The sequence below is a fragment of the Arabidopsis lyrata genome, assembly GCF_000004255.2.
Source record: "Arabidopsis lyrata subsp. lyrata unplaced genomic scaffold ARALYscaffold_8, whole genome shotgun sequence".
In the NCBI taxonomy this organism is placed as follows: Eukaryota; Viridiplantae; Streptophyta; class Magnoliopsida; order Brassicales; family Brassicaceae; genus Arabidopsis; species Arabidopsis lyrata.
In genome coordinates, this window is record NW_003302548.1 from 21,080,765 (window position 1) to 21,101,094 (window position 20,330).

At 35.0% G+C, this 20,330-nt stretch overlaps 6 protein-coding genes across 9 annotated transcripts; 2 read left to right on the forward strand and 4 right to left on the reverse strand.

The window, feature by feature from the left end:
- Positions 1 to 43: 43 nt before the first annotated feature.
- On the reverse strand, positions 44 to 1,652 carry LOC110225161 (putative FBD-associated F-box protein At5g56410). Its single transcript, XM_021014142.1, has 2 exons — positions 509 to 1,652; positions 44 to 418 (listed from the first exon to the last, which is right to left on the reverse strand). Exons 1-2 carry the CDS (start codon positions 1,559 to 1,561, stop codon positions 92 to 94), a joined length of 1,380 nt encoding a protein of 459 aa, XP_020869801.1. The 5' UTR covers positions 1,562 to 1,652; the 3' UTR covers positions 44 to 91.
- A 264-nt stretch (positions 1,653 to 1,916) lies between these two features.
- Positions 1,917 to 2,998, reverse strand: LOC9300938 (SOSS complex subunit B homolog). The gene is made up of 2 exons (XM_002866524.2): positions 2,906 to 2,998; positions 1,917 to 2,517 (listed from the first exon to the last, which is right to left on the reverse strand). Exon 2 carries the CDS (start codon positions 2,489 to 2,491, stop codon positions 2,075 to 2,077), a length of 417 nt encoding a protein of 138 aa, XP_002866570.1. The 5' UTR covers positions 2,492 to 2,517; positions 2,906 to 2,998; the 3' UTR covers positions 1,917 to 2,074.
- A 50-nt stretch (positions 2,999 to 3,048) lies between these two features.
- LOC9302643 (uncharacterized protein At5g08430) lies at positions 3,049 to 7,536 on the reverse strand. 3 transcript variants are annotated; one of them, XM_021014079.1, is made up of 10 exons: positions 7,284 to 7,522; positions 6,531 to 6,610; positions 6,031 to 6,218; positions 5,375 to 5,582; positions 4,607 to 5,299; positions 4,319 to 4,422; positions 4,020 to 4,079; positions 3,777 to 3,827; positions 3,571 to 3,641; positions 3,049 to 3,480 (listed from the first exon to the last, which is right to left on the reverse strand). In XM_021014079.1, the coding sequence occupies exons 1-10, from the start codon at positions 7,391 to 7,393 to the stop codon at positions 3,321 to 3,323; spliced, it is 1,725 nt and encodes a 574-aa protein (XP_020869738.1). In that variant the 5' UTR covers positions 7,394 to 7,522; the 3' UTR covers positions 3,049 to 3,320. The 3 variants fall into 3 exon arrangements, with proteins under 3 accessions (XP_020869738.1, XP_020869730.1, XP_020869726.1); XM_021014071.1 differs by having other exon boundaries at positions 3,049 to 3,189; positions 3,294 to 3,480; positions 4,607 to 5,582; XM_021014067.1 differs by having other exon boundaries at positions 3,076 to 3,480; positions 4,607 to 5,582; positions 7,284 to 7,536.
- A 1,658-nt stretch (positions 7,537 to 9,194) lies between these two features.
- Positions 9,195 to 12,693, forward strand: LOC9302644 (probable LRR receptor-like serine/threonine-protein kinase At5g63710). 2 transcript variants are annotated; one of them, XM_021014053.1, is made up of 11 exons: positions 9,195 to 9,300; positions 9,847 to 10,008; positions 10,087 to 10,216; positions 10,316 to 10,387; positions 10,465 to 10,608; positions 10,702 to 10,767; positions 10,857 to 10,927; positions 11,001 to 11,144; positions 11,232 to 11,573; positions 11,656 to 12,050; positions 12,136 to 12,693. In XM_021014053.1, the coding sequence occupies exons 1-11, from the start codon at positions 9,288 to 9,290 to the stop codon at positions 12,454 to 12,456; spliced, it is 1,860 nt and encodes a 619-aa protein (XP_020869712.1). In that variant the 5' UTR covers positions 9,195 to 9,287; the 3' UTR covers positions 12,457 to 12,693. The 2 variants fall into 2 exon arrangements, with proteins under 2 accessions (XP_020869712.1, XP_020869718.1); XM_021014059.1 differs by having other exon boundaries at positions 9,196 to 9,300; positions 9,853 to 10,008.
- A 3,271-nt stretch (positions 12,694 to 15,964) lies between these two features.
- LOC9300939 lies at positions 15,965 to 17,960 on the forward strand. Its single transcript, XM_021014133.1, has 3 exons — positions 15,965 to 16,224; positions 16,296 to 16,373; positions 16,474 to 17,960. Exons 1-3 carry the CDS (start codon positions 16,120 to 16,122, stop codon positions 17,788 to 17,790), a joined length of 1,500 nt encoding a protein of 499 aa, XP_020869792.1. The 5' UTR covers positions 15,965 to 16,119; the 3' UTR covers positions 17,791 to 17,960.
- Positions 17,888 to 18,559, reverse strand: LOC110225812 (probable E3 ubiquitin-protein ligase ARI14). Its single transcript, XM_021015824.1, has one exon. The coding sequence runs from the start codon at positions 18,557 to 18,559 to the stop codon at positions 17,888 to 17,890; it is 672 nt and encodes a 223-aa protein (XP_020871483.1).
- Between the last annotated feature and the right edge of the window lie 1,771 nt (positions 18,560 to 20,330).

Consider the following 20,330-nt stretch of genomic DNA (forward strand, 5'->3'; position numbering starts at 1 on the left):
ATCATTTTTGATTAGCAACTTGAACATTTAGTTAAATATGTAATTCCTCGATAAAATCATCTAAATCAAATGCAACAAAAACTTTAGTAGATCAAATCCAAAATTCCCATCCCCAGTCCCAGTGTTGATTGAATACGAGGTTGCATGTGGGTGAACTAGGGGAAGAAAGTCTTATCTCCGTCTCCAACTCCAAGTCAAGATGCTTTTGTGGATCCAACCCTGGTCCGAGCGTGATTGTTGCAGTCTTCAAGAAGCAAGAATTTCTCAAGATATATTTCGCAACATCTTTCCCTTGTACGGATAAAAAGAAATCACCTGACCACTCGAAAGTTTGTAGACTCGACAACAAACATTGAGGAACACTACTCAGTTGGTTCCACCAAACCAGTGTATCCATAGTTACCCTTGAATATTGATCCTTGGATTTAAAAAAAAAAAATGAGAGTTAGATCAAACAATACTGTGAATTAGACCAAAATTAATATTGTTTACTGAAGGAGAAACTTACACTGAACTTGAAGTCTCTTAGTTTGGGAGAAGCATTGAGCAACCAGAATAGTAACTTGGACCAAAATGTGTTTCGTATACCAAAATTCAGATGCTCAAGCTTATTAAAGACAACATCATCACCATATACAGTCTCTGCAGTGTTGTCTTCTGCTACCAACAATGAAAGAAGCTTGACAGATGTGAGAGATTGGAGAAGCTTCTTGATATTGTGACCAGCAGTGAAGATTTGTGCCTCCTCCAGCTTAGGCATATTCTTCACTATCAAACATGTACTCTTACTTAAATGTTTATATTTGAAATACTTCAAAGAAGGAGTATCTATCATATACCCATCAGAAGAACATCCAGACCAAACCGTAAAGGATAAACTAAGCAATGTCGGGATGATAACGGAAAACTTTCTCACATTGTCACCTTGGTGTCGTTCCACAACCAGATCTTCCAAAACAGAGCAATTGGTTAAAAGCCGTTGAAGAGATTCTTCATCTGCGTATGTCACACGTTCAAGGTGCAAAGTTTTCAAGGAAGGGAGGCAAAAAACATGAGGAACATCCACGAGAATGTTCTTTTTTAGTTTCAATGTCACAAGTGATTTGCAAGTATACAAGCTACTCGGCAGTAATGCATTAGGTTTTCCCTTGAAACGAGTAAAAGTAACGCTTAGCTCCTCAACACATCGAGAAATTGCAATTTCAACCCACAGTTTGATATCTTGAGGTTGAAATACCTCAGTGAAAAGCACGAGACGAAAGCTCTCTACGAGCGGAGAGATATGTAATGGCAGATTCCTGTCAATAAAACGCCGCATCCTCTGGCTTTTTCCCGACGCTATAATTCTTTTTCTTCTGTCAACCCCCTCTATGAACATATATTGACAGTAAAATTCTTTAGGATAAATGCTCTTTTCATCGTACTCAAGTTTTGGCACCCGCATCCAAAGAAACTTCCATCGCTTCGACAAAGTACTCGTGCTTACCGCATCTTTTGTTGGAAGAAACGATAAGATCTTCACGAGCAATTCATCATCAGAAAACCCACTTATCTTGTCCATATCTTCTTACTCAAACCCCCTAGCTCACAGAAGAATTGTAACAATTAAATGTAGAGGCAGAGACTAATAAATTAAATAGAGAAATAGAACAAACCCTAGAAAATCTTATTGAATTAGGCAATTAGCCTTAATGAATACTATAATATAATACCTAACTAAATAAAGTTATCGTTTAAAAAATATATTTTTTTAACAAATAAAAATACAACAAATGAGCTTTATACTTGTGATCTATATAATATCTCGTATCTTAAAAAGAATGATAAATTCTAGATTTTAAAAGAGTTTTTGGTTTTTGTTTTTCAAAAGCTCATTGAATCACCAATCAAGTTTTTAGAAAAGTGGGTTTTCTAAATATAGGAAAATTTCTTGTTTATCCATTCAAAGTTTTAAGATCTTTAGTTGTCCTACAAATAGGGAATCTAGAAAACTAAGAAAAAGATAATCTAAAAACTGAATAAAAAATCTGCATCCATTCATGACCATGACTTAGAATGTGTATACAAATCTTAATCAAGGCAAAGGAGGGAAGATACGGGAATAAGCAGAAACGACGCCGCTCTGTATATAGCGTTTGGGATTCTCAGGATCAGGATTCCATTGTATCTCACTAATGTTTGGCGTTTCGACAAACGCAACCGTGAACTCTCCCATCTTCTCCATCTTCCCACGTTTTCCAGCTCTGAGAATAAGTCCACTGTTCCGCACGTATGAGAATATCCCATTGGTGAGCTTCACGATGTCTCCCGCCTCGAAAGCATCACACTCATCTCCCCACAGCTGTATGTGAACCGCAGCCGTTTCATCCGCCGCCAAGGCGATACAATTCTTCCCGTTTGCCGCCGGCGATTTGGCTTTGTCTAGTATGATGAAACGTGTGTTTATGTTGTTCTGCGCCGCGGGAACTATGTCCTTGAGAAACAACTGCATCTTTTTGGCAAATCGCTAAAATCCTCCTAAAATTGAAATTGTGAGAGATTCAAAAACAGTGATTGAAATCAAAGGAACTGAGCTCTGGGATAATCAGACGAAACATGAGCTTTTAGAGGAATATCATAGCATCAACCCACTTGAAACTTGTAGCACAAGCAAAAAAAAAATAACAAAAAGTTTTGTATGAAAACCTAAAACCATATTTCAAAAATTCACTTAGACATTTTATCGAACACTTGATCTGCACTATTTTTTTGTTTTATCTATTTGTATCAAAAGCTAATGAATTCTTCTAGTGCATGTTTATGATTTATGAAAAAGCAGTTTACGAGTTCAAATCACCTTAATTTTATTAATAATCTCAACCACAATCCATTCCATTGTTTGCAAACTATAACCACAGAAACTTACCGACTAGAGAAAAACGCCGATGCTTGAAAAGGATATGACGGTGACGGAGAAAACGCCGGTGATGAAGATGACAAAGGTCCGAGTGAAGAAGACGTGAGAAGAAAATCACGTCGGGAACTTGGATACCAAGTCAATGTGATTTTATAAGAAAATAAATTAAGGAAAAAGAGGGTTTTCAAAGTTTGGCATTAGGCATATACATACATGAACATGAAACATACCATGTCACTTTGATGCTACATATATGGCATGACCATCATACAAAACAAGTTAGCTTCCAGTTTCTGCAAAAGCTTAGTAAGTTCCAAAAGAAATATTTAGCCGAGTTTCTTAAGTTCTAATATTCCAGGCCCAAAAATCGTTAAGTAAGATGTACAACAACATCAACCTTCTTCCTTGTGAAGATGCTCTTTGGTTAATCGATCTCTATCACCGCCTCATGAGACAAACCGCTGACAGATGGTTCTTGTTTTATCTCGATCGAGTCTTCGATGATTCTTGGAGTTTCTTTTAGTAACCTCTCCTGCTCTGAAGTTTTTTCCAGAAGTTCTCTCTGCTCTAGATACTCCTCTAATGTAATCGGAAAGAGTTAAGGTGTTTCAAATGTAATCATGTCAAATCATATGAAAATGTGTGCGCTTTTTATTGAAACTTAAAAAGGATATTCTCTTCTCCATCCTTTCTCATTAGCACGGTTGATGCGTTTCTGCAGAATGATAAGCTGCCTTGCAATCCACTGGTTTTTTCAAGATATTTACACAAGAAACAAAGTGTGAGATTCAAGAAAAAAAAAGTGTTTCTATCTTTTTTACCAAAACACAGAGTGTGTAACCTTATCTTATTTAGCTTATGTGTTTTCAGAGATACTCACATGTTTTGTTATATCAACATGGAGAGCCTTAGCCTTCTGCTCCATCTCCACCTGTCAGATTAAAAAAACCATTGGTGAGTTTTAGCTCCTGAAAGACAGGATCATGATTTGGGTTTAAGAATGCAAATGCCAAATGATTTGACTACCTCTCTGTCTTACCAGAGGATTGTCATGTTAATGAAGGTAATATTTTCTAAACAGAGAACCAAATCTTGTGAGATACAGTTTGCTTTAAGAACTTACAACAGTTGGCTGTCTCAGAAGGCCATTCATCACTTTTTGCTTCAAATCTTTAATCTCTTCCTGAAAAGGAATGTGTAAAAGTGGAGATTTTAGCTTTTAGAAAGTTTTTGAACAGCCAAACACATATAAGAACCATATAGAAACAAACAATAGTAATTAGTCACCTAGGAGGAATATTACAAAGATACTTTCTCAGTACTTGCAGCAGATTTGTCAAAAAAAAATTCCCAAAATGCAGACGAGAGCAAAACTAATTGACGGAAATAAAATGGTAAAAGATAAATTAAGACATGATTCACCTCGCTTATGTCAGAATCATCCAACTTGGAAATGCTAATACCACTTGCCATACCAGCAACATGAAGAAGCACTCCCTCACTCTGGTCATCAGCAGTTTTAATGCCTACAAGAAAGGAAAAAATATCAGGTGTGACAGTGATTCTGATGCAGTGATCATGACATGGATCAGAGAAATTCAGAGATAAGATATGGCAATTTGACACTATCACAATGTCTAATAAACTGTCCAAATTATCTAAAAATCTAGAAGATAGAAAGAAACACTAATAACCGGAAGTCTTGGTTACCTGTAACCTGCAAGATCTGGTACGCCATAAGGTCCCTAGGGTTATTCTTCACTTTCACAAAGCTTCCCACCACTTTGTCCACAAATCTTTCATTCTGCTTCAACAACTCTACGACTAAGCTCTTACGTAGATAAACAAGCTTTATATTATCTGCATTGATCGTGGCGAAACCAGTTGCTTGCATTTCAGGTTGCACTTCCTTCTCACAAATTTCCTCATCTGAACTTTCTGTTTTTTGCTTCTTGCACGGCATCAAAACCTCATCATTCTTTTCACTGAATCGCTTTTCTTTCTTTTGACTGAAGCCAGGTTCCAAAGGTGTGAAATACTCCACCTGATCAAGGTTTTCTTTCAGGTGAGTATTTAAAAGTGTATAAATCCTTTTCTGATTTACAGACTTTTTCCTGAAGATAGAGTACAGCTTCTCATCACAATGAACTTTCTTCTTCTTTTCACGGTCAAGCAGGTTTTTCTCACGAATGTACCTGCGGATAACTGACTCCACACTATGTTGTGACATTGCGTCTCTGGTGTCTTCCCCTATGGACGTTAGGAAATCAATGAGGGGCTTTGAACCCCATCTGATAAACTCCATTCTCTTTTTCTTGCCCACCGTTTTATAATCAACTGCATCCTCTACCCCATGGTCCGATAGGGAAAATTTGGGATCATCTTTGATCTTCAGCTTGACGCCTTTCTTTCCTGACTTTGAAGTGTGGACATCACCAAGCGGAAATTTGGGATCATCTTTGTACTTCAGCTTGTCGCCTTTCTTTCGTGACTTTGAAGTGTGGACATCACCAAGCGAAAATTTGGGATCATCTTTGTACTTTGACTTGACACCTTTCTTTCGTGGCTTTGAAGCGCAGACATTGCGGACCTCGCCAAAAGTTAGATCTTCTTGTTTTTTAACAATTTCCCAATACTCAAGAAACAGACACTCAAATGTATTCCTATCTGTCAAGTCAAGCTTATCCTGCCAACCAATAGAGGAATGTTAAGGAGAGAAAATAACATTTTAAGTGTCAACTCAACTCCCTTAACTAGGAAAGTCCTGGTGCATTAAAATAAAAAGAAAGCATGCAATAGTTTTACAATTTGTAAAGCAAAGCACGTCGACAATTATGCATATATTTCATTCAATTCGCTAAAGACATACCAAATGTGTGGTAGATTCATCTATCTTTTCCTAGGGGGAGCCTACACAGAGCCTTCTAATTGAAATTTCTTGAGTTGTTACACTCAGATTCTTTCAAATTCGTGCTCATTTTTGTTTCGTATGGCAATAAATCCCTTTTAACACATATTTTACAGATCCTAAATAGTAAACACCTTAGTTATTTGCAACAGATGACAACCAAAATTGGGCAAAAAGGAAATAATAGGACATTATATTGATATGGTTATGGCAGTTTGAAACATACCCCAGCAGCATCATATTCTTGAATTTCTTCTAAAGCAAAGACATACTCCTGGCATTGATTGCATAACCCTTTATTCTCTTTAAGTTGAGTAAACTCAGCATGAGTAACACAGCCTTCACATACAGCATGTGAGCAACAAAGGCAGCATAGCTTTGGTGTCTTCTTACACAAGTAGCAACTGTGCCACACTGAAATTTGAAAATTTTACAATTTAACATTAGCCCTTATGACTGCAAATATAAACCTTTATATACAGAGACATGGGATATCTTACATAGCGGTTAAAGGCTTTAAAAGAACCAGAAAAATCATCAAGTAATCCATAAACTATATCGTCCTCCAATTTCTCACTTTCAGATATAAAACCCATTCAAACTAATTAAGAGGAGACCGCTGAGAAGCTAAGTCACAATTCAAAGGAAGCAAGCTACTTCAAAATGATAATAATATTGCAATGAACATATAAAATATATATATATAGAGAAACTTTTAGCACTTACTACAGATATACGAGTCTCCATTCTTGCTTGCTGTGCTACCCTTTTCAACGCAACTTTCATGATAAACTTTTGGACAGTCCCTGAAATAAGCAAGCACAATGAGTAGATGCATATATTTAAAGTAGACTAGATATCACAAGTGACAATACTTTTAATATTCATCTTGACAATCTTTCATAATTGTAAGTGTGAAATTTCATGCAAATCATACATTAACAATCTACTGAAATTTAGTAGATGGAAAAAAGTCAATTTGCTACCTTACCTAAGCTCCTAATCAATGGCCTAAAGAAAAAGGAAACACCTTTATACATTTAACTACACAATAATACACAATTTCTCTGTTAAAAGGAAATGAATACTTTTGGCATAAATTACTACCTCCAAACAAAATCCCCTAATCATCAATTTGAGTAAACAAAAGTAACTTGATTGAAAAAGAAGAACTTTCGTAGTGAAGAACACAAAGTTTAATTTCTGTTTCCACTTAGACAAACAAATCTATATAAAAAGAACCAATGAGACAATACACATGTTTTCCCACTCATTATATAATATACAAACCTACATTGAAATTGACAAATCCTCGTTATAATATAAGCAAAACCCAACAAAGACTAAAACACCCTTCATCATCAGAAATCAAGAACATGCAAAGAACAAACATTAATCACTAATCCTCTACCGAAGCAGGAGCATTATGTTTTCTTTCATCAGAGTTTAACTAAGTGAGAAAGAGAGGGAGAGACTCACTTGAAATCACAGAGTATTAGGTTTCCACCATCTTTGCAGATGAAGCACCAATCCTCACACTCCTTCTCATCCTCCTCCTCCTCCTCCACAATCTCCACTACATTATTCATATCTCTCGCCGTCGCTCTCTCTCTCTCTCTCGCTCTATTTGCTGCTACTTGGCGGTGACCTAGTTAGTGACGACAGAGCAAGAAGAAGAAACACTTATCTCTAATTCTGATATTTAGCAGAAAATTAGCAAATAAATAGCTGTCTGAGTGACCTCTGTCAGTATTACTAGATTCTTAAGGATTCGCTTTCACCAATCACCAATCGCCAATCGCCAAACGCTACTTTTTGTATTTCTCTATTATACCCCTATCATATCCGGGACACGTGTCTCTTAAACACAGTTTCATAGGGTTCTTTCGTAAATGTAACACGTTTTGCATTTTATATGGACCTTTTTTATTTTAGCGATCGCGTTTTGCGGTCAAACAATCGCAAGTACAATGCTCGCAAGTACAAAGATATCGAACCATGTTTTGTTTTTACTTAATTTTGGATTATAAGTGATATTTGTTGTTTCGATACCCCCCCCCCCCATTTGGATTATGTAAAATTAGTTCGTGTTACACGATCATTAAAATCAATTTACTAACTATATAAGATTTTTATGAGCAAATCATTACAAGTTATAAGATTTCAATAAGTAAGATAAAGTGTATTGGGTTTTTTTCACTTACCTTAATTCATTTTTTCCTGATAAAAATAGAAAATATATTTGAATTCGTTTTATTTGTGAATGTTGATAAAATTTAACTTTTGAAATATACGTTCTAGATTGCGATATGATCATCAGATCTTTTTAGCAGATCGAACAAAAGTCTCAGTAAGGTGAAGCATCGTATGACAACATATAAAGGGATGAAGCATAAGAACATGTCCAACAATTCAAGCATATTAGTATCTATATCATTATTCCGTATATATTCTTAGTCTCTTCTTCATCACATTATGTTTTACTTTTTTTATAACTTCACCTAATTTTCCTATAAAAATATCTATCAGTTTTCTTGATATATATACTTTTTTCCTATGCCCTGCATTTCTTGTCGTAAGACATGATGTTTTCAACATAGCTCTTAAGGGAAAATAACCTAAAAAGTTTTCTAAACATTGATGTTTTCCTAACGTTTTCATGTTATTATTGTGAGAAGAAAAAAAGGCGGTAACTAAATTTATATATTTTTTGAAAAGGATTTCCATTAAAGATCAACCACTTTCCTTCTAAATGTCAGAATGTAAACCTCTCAATGTTTGAAATTATTATTCACTCAAAAAACAGGTAGTTAAAATATATTTTAGTTTGTATCATATACTTTAATTTGATTTGAAGGTCAGAGATGAAGGAATATATACAAAAACGCCCTTTTGCATTGCCAATTTGCCATCATCCAGAATAGTGGAATATAACATGAACAAGTGGAACCTTCTTACACATGCTTCTGTCTCCTCCTAAAGCGTAAGCCATTTTCCCAAACATAGCTTAGTTCTTAATTAAGTTATTGGTTTGTTTTTAATTACGGGATTCATTCAAATCATTCTTTATTATTTTATATTTATTTTGGGTCATCTATATCCTTTTTTGTTAAAATTGATATCCTTTTTAGCCCCAATCACATCCAAGTCACACACTTGCAAAAGAGATCTCACCCAAAATAAAGAAGCAAAAGAAGATGGAAAAAAACACCTCCATTAAGAAATCAAAGATGTTTCAACTTAGTGGGATTCTCTTTCCCTCAAAGCAGCATTTCTTCTTCTTCTTTTTACATCATAGAGATATAAATATGAAAAATACCTTTTGTGGGTCCTTTAAAGGCACTAACTTCTAAAAGAGTCATCTTTCTTTAGATGATTTTACATTATTGTTGCTTTTATTTGCTTCATTATTATACAAATCCTCCATTTCTCTCTTCAACCCATGTTTTTGTTCTCTTGTGTTTAGAGTGTTTCAGCTTCTCTATGGCTCACTCAGGTACTTACAACTAAAAGCTTTGTTTTACTTATACTTTAATGCCTATTTTTTCCCATTGTATATTATTTAGGTTTCTTGGTTTTTGTTTATTTTACTAAACTTTATTGTTTCTTTTAGTTTCAAGTTACAAAATATTTGATACATATCTAGGTGAAACAAGAGAGGTTTTGATCATCAAAGCAAAGAGTCAAAGACAGAGTTATAAATTTTCTTGTTCTTGATGCTTACAAGCTTTCATTTTCTTAATGTTTTGGGTTCAAATGAGCTCTGATGGAGAAGTTATGGATTGATCTGACAATGTTTCACATCAAAAACAATCAAAGCTGTTCGTTTTTAAGACATAATTAGACACACAAATCGGTCTTTTCTTTTATTTGCTTTCTTATATTTAGTTAACATAGTTTGATCACACCAGTTATGTGTTTCTTGTATAATAAGTTAACTTTTTATTATGTTTGATACAATTTAGACTATAGATTCTACAGCAGAAAAGAAGCGAGTTTGATTGATTTAGAATATATGACAGTTCTTAAAATATCTTAAAAGCTGCAGGGAATGGTGGAAGTTTTCGTGATCCTCTAGGAACTCGAAGAGGATTCATTCACAGAAATTGCTTTAGATGGAACAATCAGAAATTGATCTTACAATGCTTCATGGCCTTAGCTTTTGTGGGAGTCACTTCTTCAACAACTCAACCAGATATCGAAGGTCTATATATAAATAGCCTTTGTAAATGAATCAATGATCTCATGGTATTAACTGGTTTAATTCTTGTTTAATTGCTAGGGGGAGCTTTGTTGCAGCTCAGAGATTCTCTTAATGATTCGAGCAATCGTCTGAAATGGACACGCGATTTCGTGAGCCCTTGCTATAGTTGGTCTTATGTTACCTGCAGAGGCCAGAGTGTTGTGGCTCTGTAAGTACTCTTAAGATCATCAGGGACGGCCCTGCATCTCAAGTTCTAGTTACCGAGATTTCGCATTATGTTGAAAACTTGTTTTGTATCAACCTGTAGAAATCTTGCCTCAAATGGATTCACAGGAACACTATCTCCAGCTATTACAAAACTGAAGTTCTTGGTTACCTTGTAAGATTTCTCATAAACCATTTCCAATACAAGTTTCTTTATCGGTTCGATTATTCATAATATTGTTCTTGATGCAGAGAGTTACAGAACAATAGTTTATCTGGTGCCTTACCAGAGTCTCTTGGGAACATGGTTAATCTACAGACTTTAAACCTATCAATGAACAGTTTCAGCGGCTCAATACCCGCAAGCTGGAGTCAGCTCTCGAATCTAAAGCACTTGTAAGTCCACTCGAAAACTCTCTTATTAAGCATCTTTGAAATGTGACTCTGAGATCTTTTGGCTAAGATCAAACAATAAAATTTGATTCACAGGGATCTCTCATCCAATAATTTAACAGGAAGCATCCCAACACAATTCTTCTCAATACCAACATTCGAGTAAAAAATCTCATTTTCTCATTTAAATCTACCAAACTAGTCACAGTGACTTGTCAGTACTGTAATCACATTTTGTGATTTTTCTTCAGTTTTTCAGGCACTCAGCTCATATGTGGTAAAAGTTTGAATCAGCCTTGCTCTTCAAGTTCTCGTCTACCAGGTTCTTAGTTCTGTCTTCTTCATCCAATACACATACAAATAGAGCAGATTTAACTTAGTAACTTTATGTTCAGTCACATCCTCCAAGAAGAAGCTGAGAGACATTACTTTGACTGCAAGTTGTGTTGCTTCTATAATCTTATTCCTTGGAGCAATGGTTATGTATCATCACCATCGCGTCCGCCAAACCAAATACGACATCTTTTTCGATGTAGCTGGTAAAAACTTACATATATTTATAATCAAACATCTCATTAGATCATTATGAACTCTTGATCCAAAATCCTTTTTCCTTGAAAATGCAGGTGAAGATGACAGGAAGATTTCCTTTGGACAGCTAAGAAGATTCTCATTGCGCGAAATCCAGCTCGCAACAGATAGTTTCAACGAGAGCAATTTGATCGGACAAGGAGGATTTGGTAAAGTGTACAGAGGTTTGCTTCCAGACAAAACAAAAGTTGCAGTGAAACGCCTTGCGGATTACTTCAGTCCTGGAGGAGAAGCTGCTTTCCAAAGAGAGATTCAGCTCATAAGCGTTGCGGTTCATAAGAATCTCTTACGCCTTATTGGCTTCTGCACAACTTCCTCCGAGAGAATCCTTGTTTATCCATACATGGAAAATCTTAGTGTCGCATATCGACTAAGAGGTATTTATACCTTATTTTCTCTATAACTCTTTCAACCAAATATCACAGATTGTGTAATGTCTTTGTGCATGTGACATTGTAGATTTGAAAGCGGGAGAGGAAGGATTAGATTGGCCAACAAGGAAGCGTGTAGCTTTCGGTTCAGCTCATGGTTTAGAGTATCTACACGAACATTGTAATCCGAAGATCATACACCGCGATCTCAAGGCTGCAAACATACTTTTAGACAACAATTTTGAGCCTGTTCTTGGAGATTTCGGTTTAGCTAAGCTTGTGGACACATCACTGACTCATGTCACAACTCAAGTCCGAGGAACAATGGGTCACATTGCGCCAGAGTATCTCTGCACGGGAAAATCATCGGAAAAGACTGATGTTTTTGGTTACGGTATAACGCTTCTTGAGCTCGTTACTGGTCAGCGTGCAATCGATTTTTCACGCTTAGAAGAAGAGGAAAATATTCTCTTGCTTGATCACGTAAGACATGACTTCTTTTACAAGCTTTCTTCTGTCTGAAAAGACTTAAAAACTAATCTTTAGTTGTTGGATTTGTATGAAACAGATAAAGAAGTTGCTTAGAGAACAGAGACTCAGAGACATTGTTGATAGCAATTTGACTACATATGACTCTAAAGAAGTTGAAACCATTGTTCAAGTGGCTCTTCTCTGCACGCAAGGCTCACCAGAAGATAGACCAGCGATGTCTGAAGTTGTTAAAATGCTTCAAGGGACTGGTGGTTTGGCTGAGAAATGGACTGAATGGGAACAACTTGAAGAAGTTAGGAACAAAGAAGCATTGTTGCTTCCGACTTTACCAGCTACATGGGATGAAGAAGAAACCACCGTTGATCAAGAATCTATCCGATTATCGGCAGCAAGATGAAGAAGAAATAGAGAGAGATATATCTATGAAATCAAACTTGCGTTACAAAAGATAAACATAGAAAGTATTTTAAGAGGCTAATTGTATTGAAACAGGTGGGAAAAACGAAGCAAAGCACAACGTTGATTTGTGTAATAGATGATATGATATACATAACATATAACTAGTTGTGGTTTGTATATATGAATTGGTTATTGTCGTATGATAATGATGATCATGGTTGTTATTGTGACACTATTTGCTCTGTTTTTTACTTGCATTGGTTTTAGAAAGGACGCTACGTCGTCGTTTCATATTGTGTCCGTATAAATTATATTAGTTTTGAACTCAGTCCTTAACATTTTAGCCGGTTTTTCAATTTTATCTTCAAATTTTCATTCTCACATCTTTGCCCCACTTGTGACATTGCTAGATTATATAAGGTGATGTTTATGGCTAAACTTACGTTAAGTTTTCTTGTTCCTACCAACATCTTAAGTTATCATAGATTGTAATTTCTAAATGATGTATTTTCAATCCAATTTCCACTAACTATCTATCACGAGAAATTATTAGTCTAGTGATTATATTGGAAGGGATAATACAGTGACAGAACAGAACAAAACAAATATAGATTTTTTTTTGTTATGACAGGGATTCAGAGTTGAGATTCATAACAACAGAACTTTCATGGATTAGGATTTATTCTTAAACCCTAGATCCTCTGATATTAAAACACAACAAATTGTTAATTTTGGTGTTGTGTACTTTGTGAGCGTTAAATGAAGATGAGGCAAGGAATGGGACCGGAGACAGACGTAAGCGGTCAGTGAAAAAGAGAACTCCTTTCTAACTTCCTCGTAAACCGGGCTGTTTTTCTCGGTTCTTGGTGCTTGGTTTCCGCTGACACCGACATGTCCGGTTCCCAGGTAACTTTCTTCTTCATCGTCCGATTCAACTATGAATGAACGATCCAGATCTTTATTTCCTTTTCTATCTCTTTGGTTTGTTGTGACGTGTTCTTCGGTATTTCTCCTGAGCCTCTCAGACGTACCCTAAATAACAAAAGGGTCCCCCAAAAAAATAAAAATAAACATTATAAGCAAAATTTTATTGAATATGCAATCAATAGGGAGACAACGTTACAAGCTATATGTATGCATATTAACATGTTGAAAAGAAAAAAAAAATGTATCATATGAAAAAATGGGATGATTCCAAATGGTAGACAACATGATTCATATTAGTATACATGAATTTTATTACTAGTAAGTAGTAAAAAACCTATAGCATCGCAAAATCTTCTCTACCAGTAATATACATGAATTGGTCAAAAAATCTCATAAATGTAAAATCATACAACTACTTTAATTTATAACTAAAAAAGACAAAAATTTAGTAAGTCGTTGAGGTGGAGCCAAAAGTAATAATAAGGTAATAATAAGGTAATAATAAATCGAGACGAAGGTACTTGTCTTCAATTCAATACCATTAGACATATATGCACATTTACTACTGTGCAAATATATATATATATATATATATATATATATATATACCATTAGACATATATGCACATTCAGAAGAAAAAAAAAATGATCCTATAGTATATACTATATAGCATGTAACTTTTGCAATAGAAATCAATAATATTTGGTCTAGAAACTACAACAAAAATGTCCAAACTAATTACTTGGACTGTATTAGTATTACAACATGTGCAAATATAGTTTTGGCTTTTGGAGACTTTTTTTTTCTTTCTGATAAAAGCTTTTGGAGACTTGACAGAGAGATTTTAAATAAGAGGAAGATTGCTGTTGGCCTCGGAAATGACTGAAATTAAATATACACAAGAAACAATTAAAGACAAATGTAGATATTTTTCTAAAAAGAAGACTGAATTAAATCATGGAAATGGTTTGAACTTTGAATGTACTAAGTCGGAGTATGTCGGATTTTACCACTCTCGAGTCTCGACTACACTGTAAAATTCTATTTTTAGGTAACCCTACACACACTATATGAAGACTATAACCAAAATTAACCAAAAACTATTAAACCAAAGTTACTAAATCAATGTAAGAAAATGCAAAAGAAAAATCTAGGGCTTAGATCTTTTGTCCTCTCTATAAATAGAAGAAACTACTTGGGTCTTTTAGCCCTGTCACATGCTTCCTTCTTCTTCTTCTTTTCTCTTACATAAAGTTGTTGCTCACATTCTTGTCTTCTTCATCTTCTTCTTATTCGGAAGCGATTTAGGGTTTAGAGGAATGTTGTTTGGCTCGAGGTCATGGAGAGTAATTCGTTACCAAAACACAAAACTCTAAATGATTCTCGGACCAGGCTTCATTCCCCTCAACCTATTTTATCGCATTTTTCTCAAAAACTTTTCACATTTTATATCACTTCTCATGCTATTGAAAACCTACGTTTCAGAAGCTTTTTGGTCCATGTAGAATCATTTATCAACCATATGTTACAGTGTTAATTCTTATATAATCTCATTAAGAAACGATCTTTAAATAGCTAGAATTATGTCTCTACCCACTGTTTATTTACCCTATGTTTCACTGTTTCCCTATTTAATTACTTTGAACTTTACAAGGGTTTCGAACCTGTTTTTATTTGCACGCAGAGTTTGTAGCTGCTTTTTTTTTTTTTTTTTGTAGCTGTTGTTTTTGCTAGAAACATAAAACCAAAGAAATCTGGATATATGCATGCAAATCTTGTTTTGATTCACTTTCTGAAGCATTTTATTTACTGATTCTTTAACATCTAATATTATTAACTTTGAAACAACAATCTGTTTAGGCATCTTGGAGGATATAAATAAGATTGAGAGAGTAAAACTTGTAGAGAGTGAAATGCTCCATTTTCACATCTTTGAGTTCAGTGTATAATTTTTTCCAACCTTTCAGTAAAACCATTGACATATATTAACTGAGGTGAAAAAGGAAGAGAAAAGTAAAGGTTAAACCAAAGAACAAAAGAAACCTTTGCACGTGAATGAATGATATACTAGAAAGGATGGTTTTTCCTCATTATCAAAGTCTCGTCAAGTTGAAAATGCTATTTCATGTAATTGGAAACAATCATTTTAATTTGTGTTATATATTATTATTCTTAAAACATAAACAAAGTTTTGATTCCTAGATAGTGATTGATTGTTATTTTTCATGAAAGAAGTCTATAAGAAAGAGAGAGCGAGATTGGACGTGATTTGCGAGGGCATATGGAAATATCGCTGCTTTCTTCGATCGGGGTGTGTTAAAATAGTTTAGATAGACTTGAAGAGTGAATTAGAATTTCAAAGATTTTGGTAAGCATTTTTTTACTATGAGCAAAAACTTAATTTAAATTGTAACTCTAGAAAACGTCTATCATCAAGTTTTTCTGTCCATGAGGACCTTGTAAATTGTAATTAAACGAACGAACAATCGGTCAAAGATCTGTTTCAAACAAAAAAAAAAAAATCGGTCAAAGAAAATGGAAAATAACCACATAAACGATGTCGTTTGTAACGAATACTCAAACGATGTCCGAACCAACGTTGCTTTTCAGACACGAAACCAAAATTTTATAATTTGCAATCGGTTTATTTGTTTGACTCCATTACTCGCATCTCTTCTTCTTCTTAACTCTGTCTGAAAATCTTCTTCTTCTTCGTTTTTCTGAAATACTTTTATGATGGAGCCCGATAACGTAGAGCGTAATCTTCAATCCCTGAGAAGACTATACTGTCTTCTCGATTTAAATGCAAGAAACGAATCCATACCCGAACCATATCTGGTGAGTTTAATTTCTCTGTGAATTCTCATCTTCAACCTCAGAATCTAACATTTGGATTCCTCAATGCGCAGTTGGATGAGAACACTCAGTTTCTATTAAAGAGATTGCTCGATTTTGCTTCCCATGAACTTTTCGTTACACAATCAAAGGTCTGTAACCGTCAGTTTTCTATCTTGAGTAAAAATACTCTGTTTTCACATGTTTCACGTTTCTGAAATTTGGTTACTATAATTTTGAATTTTGTTACAGATACTTGCAACACAATTAGGTTTGTTTCCTAGAACGGATTTACACAGTGCAAAGCCGTCTACTGTGGCGGATTCTTCTGTGACGATGCCACCTCCAATGTCGTCTCAGGTTACGCGAATTAGTAAACCATTGGAGGTGAAAGGAGCCTTAAGGCGAGATCTGAGAGTTGATCAGATTCAAAGCAATCCTAGTAAGGATGGTTTAACAGAAGAAGTTGCTGATGCAATCGAACAAATCGATACACAGCTTTCCGCTTTAAGCTTTGTTTCTAGTCGTGTGGACTCTGATGATAGAACAGGGTCTTGCAAGTCCTCTGTAACTCCTCCCATTGAAGAGCGCAGAAAAAACTTTCAAGCTTCTATGTCTTGTTTAAGAAACAATTTCATGCCAATGAGTCAGAGAAGTGTGAATGGTGGTGCAGATGTAACAGTTCGAAGCCATGATGATCTTCCTTTGCCTTCTAATGATCAGTTTGTTCGGGTCACGTCACGACCGCAGCCATTACCGCCTCTTGCTGTGAGACCTGTTGGTTTCAAGAAGCCAAGTCAAAGAAACAGAACGTCACAAAAGATGCCTAGTATGAAACCAACGTTGATGTATCAAGAAACCGAAACGTGGGATGATGAATCTTTTGAAACAGAGCGTGAACGAACACCGTCTGGGACAGGTTCTGAGTCGGAAGACGAAGAAGTTTCAATTGACCAAGAATACTCTGGGGAAACAGGGTCAAGCTCTGGCTCAGACTGGGAAACTCAAGCAGAGAATGACACCGAGTCTGAGTCAGAATCATTATATCCACCACAGAGTGATGACTCTGCTTCTGAATCTGAAGTCAGCTCTTCTCCTCCGCATACAAACAGAGACGCATCAAGAGAACCTGCAAAACAGAGAAGAAATGTAATGGGACGATTTAAAAGGATAAAGAATAAGATAGGACAAGTATTTCACCATCATCACCACCACCACCACCATCATCACCACCACGACAAGAATAAGCCATCAGCTTGGAAGAATTTGCAGAGTAAATTTCACCAAAAGCACAAAGAGAAATCAGATGAGAAGAAACGGACGACGTCAGAATCCAGAGGTCTTACTACACATAAGCAACAACATCAAGGTGGCCACTTTCACGCGCTAGTGGAAGGATTGGTGAGACATAGAAAACACTCAAAGAAACAAAATCAGAAGCTGCATAGTGATGCCAAGCAAACGCAGTGGTGGAAAATCTTGAAGAAGCGTCAAGGTGGTGGTGTGAAGATTCCCAAAAGAGGACGTGTGAAGTTGGGAAAAAAACATTATTTGTCCAAAAATGTTTAAGAACATGAAGAAAACTAGTCTCGATTATTACAGAGCAAAACAATTGTCAAATATTCAAGTTGAAAGTTTCATGCCTCCTAAATCGTTTGTTCTGGTTTTAAGAAACCTTGTTAAGAGACAAATCACTTAACTCTCCCACAAGAGAGGCACTATCATAATAGCACATCTCACACTCCTTATCGTGCCAAGTGTTTGCATAGGTGCAGCGATCACAGTACCATAAAGGACCCGCCCCACCGTTGTATGACTTCACCCTCACATCGACCAAACCATCTTGCAAAGTTTTGATGAAATCATAAAAGTAGTTACCAATGTTGCTTGTCGCCGTGGGTATCGTATGTCTGAAGAAACTACACTCTTCATAAGTAGCTGCAGTGAGGACGATATCTTTTTGCTCTTGTAAAGTGTTTGAGTAACTCTGGAGAGCCGCGATCGCATTTCCTTGCAGGTATCGTAGATACTCCTTCTTCGAGTTCTCAATCTCATACTCTGTGTGGAAATAGTCATACAAACAACACCATTTAAGGACTCGTCTGCATTGAACAATCAACATCAACCCTTCTCTTATAATCATAATGTCTTGCTCCCTTAATAAATAACTCGGTTTCTTGATGTTGGATTCCTCGAAAGCTTCTAGATCGGATTTGGCTTGCTCAAGTAAATTCTGACACACGTCCCAGCGATCGTCACATAAAATCCCCACTTCTGTTTTAACACAGAATCCAGAGTCTACTGCTTCAATTTTGTGGGCTTCCTCGATCGCAAACATCTCGAACAGAAACGAAGCCTAAAGCAAGATACCACAAAAGAGTAGGATCAAGACTTACATAGATCAATTCTATGTAATTTGCAAAAGAAAGATAATTTTTTTTCATTAGGGTGAAACCTGCAAACACAAGTTGTTTAGCCACGTAGCAAATAGATAATGTTTAGTCTGATGTTGTTTTCTTAATTTTTTTTAAGTCTTTTTTGGTATGGATTTTTTTAAGTCTTAAGTTATTTAGTGTATATTCTCTAATTTTTTATAAGGTTGTTTCTTTCTATCGATGATATTTTATATTATCAAGTAAAGTTACATGACATGGATATAGACGGTCTCATACAGAGCCGGCTCTAACATTTTGAAGGCCACAAGCTTAGAAAAAAAGAGAGGCCTAATTTCTTCTCAAAAAAATTGTTAAAGCATTACTACAAATGTGAGAATCGAACCCTCAACCTTGCACTTCCTTCTGGCCAGCATTTAACCAGTTGAGCTATAAGAGAATTTTAGAAAAAGGAGGGCCGATATATTAATAACTACATCTGGGGCCACAAGCACATGCCTCCCTAGCTTGTGGCTAGGGCCGGCTCTGGTCTCATATTTTCTCTTCTTTTATTGTCACAATTTTATTATGACGTCAAACTTTTCTTAAAAAACATCTATATTTAGGTAACTCAGACTATATGTTTACATATTATACATATATTGTTCATATGTTTACGTAACTATACTAGGATATGACCCGCGGTACACCGCGGGTTAATTATTTGATTTTTTTATTTTTATAAATTGATGAATTTATTGTGTATAATATTTTTTGTTGTATACCGCGGGTCACATGCGTTGTATCTAAAATAAAAAAATTTAAGTTGTATTTGTTTTGTTTAGTGTTTAAGATTGTATAATTGTATTTTGATTTGTTATTTATAGGATTTCACCTGTGGTATATTGTCTCGTATTAATATTGACCCAAACCCGTCCAACCATATAATCTAAAATGAAATTAAACATCATTTTGTTATTTTTTTAATAACACTTTTATTTAAATGTCATATAATTCGAGTTAATTTGAAAGTTGCTTTAAAATAGTTTCCATGTATATTTTTAAATTAGTGTGTGTTTTTGGACCAACCCGTAAAAACAATTTATAATTGTATCTTAAAATACTAATTAGGATTTCACCCGTGATATACTGTCCCATTTTAGATAATTGTAAAAATTAAAGAAAGATCCGAATGACTCAATTTCGGGTCTGAATAAAATAACGACATGATTAAATGCTCAATTTGTTCTTAAAAATGTTAATATAGATTACACACATATTTTTATTCATCGATTGAGTAATATATGTCCGTTTTAAAAAATTTGAATTGTAACATATGCAGAAAAAAAAAAACTAAAATTTACTAACTATTTATATATTTTATAATAATTTAAAATAATATAAATATAAGATCAAATAAAAGTGAAATAAGAATCATATATTTATGTTTAAATTAGGTAGAGAGGTTTTAGGAAATTAGTGCAAATTTGTTATATTATCATTAAATCATCATATTTGATTTCTTTATCTATAAAAATCGTGGAGAATATACCATAAATAAAGCGTTTAAATATAGTAATTAGTTGAGAAAGTATATATATTTTAGATTTTATTAATTATTTTCGTTTTTTAATTTTGCCAAAATTTAAGGAAAGATCCGATTGAAGATTTCCGGGTCAAAATTAAACAAATTTGACCCGATTTGGGTACCCCAAAAACTGCTGCAAAAATGTATAG

Coding starts and splice junctions, on each gene's coding strand:
- LOC9302644 (XM_021014053.1), top strand. Junction 10,388..10,464: donor CTGAAGTTCTTGGTTACCTT/GTAAGATTTCTC, acceptor TTCTTGATGCAG/AGAGTTACAGAACAATAGTT. Junction 11,574..11,655: donor TGTCGCATATCGACTAAGAG/GTATTTATACCT, acceptor GTGACATTGTAG/ATTTGAAAGCGGGAGAGGAA.
- LOC110225812 (XM_021015824.1), bottom strand. CDS start 18,559: ATGTTTGCGATCGAGGAAGCCCACAAAATTGAAGCAGTAGACTCTGGA.
- LOC9300939 (XM_021014133.1), top strand. CDS start 16,120: ATGATGGAGCCCGATAACGTAGAGCGTAATCTTCAATCCCTGAGAAGA. Junction 16,225..16,295: donor CCATACCCGAACCATATCTG/GTGAGTTTAATT, acceptor CTCAATGCGCAG/TTGGATGAGAACACTCAGTT. Junction 16,374..16,473: donor TTTTCGTTACACAATCAAAG/GTCTGTAACCGT, acceptor ATTTTGTTACAG/ATACTTGCAACACAATTAGG.
- LOC110225161 (XM_021014142.1), bottom strand. CDS start 1,561: ATGGACAAGATAAGTGGGTTTTCTGATGATGAATTGCTCGTGAAGATC. Junction 419..508: donor TAAGAGACTTCAAGTTCAGT/GTAAGTTTCTCC, acceptor TTTAAATCCAAG/GATCAATATTCAAGGGTAAC.
- LOC9302643 (XM_021014071.1), bottom strand. CDS start 7,393: ATGAATAATGTAGTGGAGATTGTGGAGGAGGAGGAGGAGGATGAGAAG. Junction 6,611..7,283: donor CTAATACTCTGTGATTTCAA/GTGAGTCTCTCC, acceptor TGCTTATTTCAG/GGACTGTCCAAAAGTTTATC. Junction 3,481..3,570: donor GAGAAAGGATGGAGAAGAGA/ATATCCTTTTTA, acceptor CTTTCCGATTAC/ATTAGAGGAGTATCTAGAGC.
- LOC9300938 (XM_002866524.2), bottom strand. CDS start 2,491: ATGCAGTTGTTTCTCAAGGACATAGTTCCCGCGGCGCAGAACAACATA.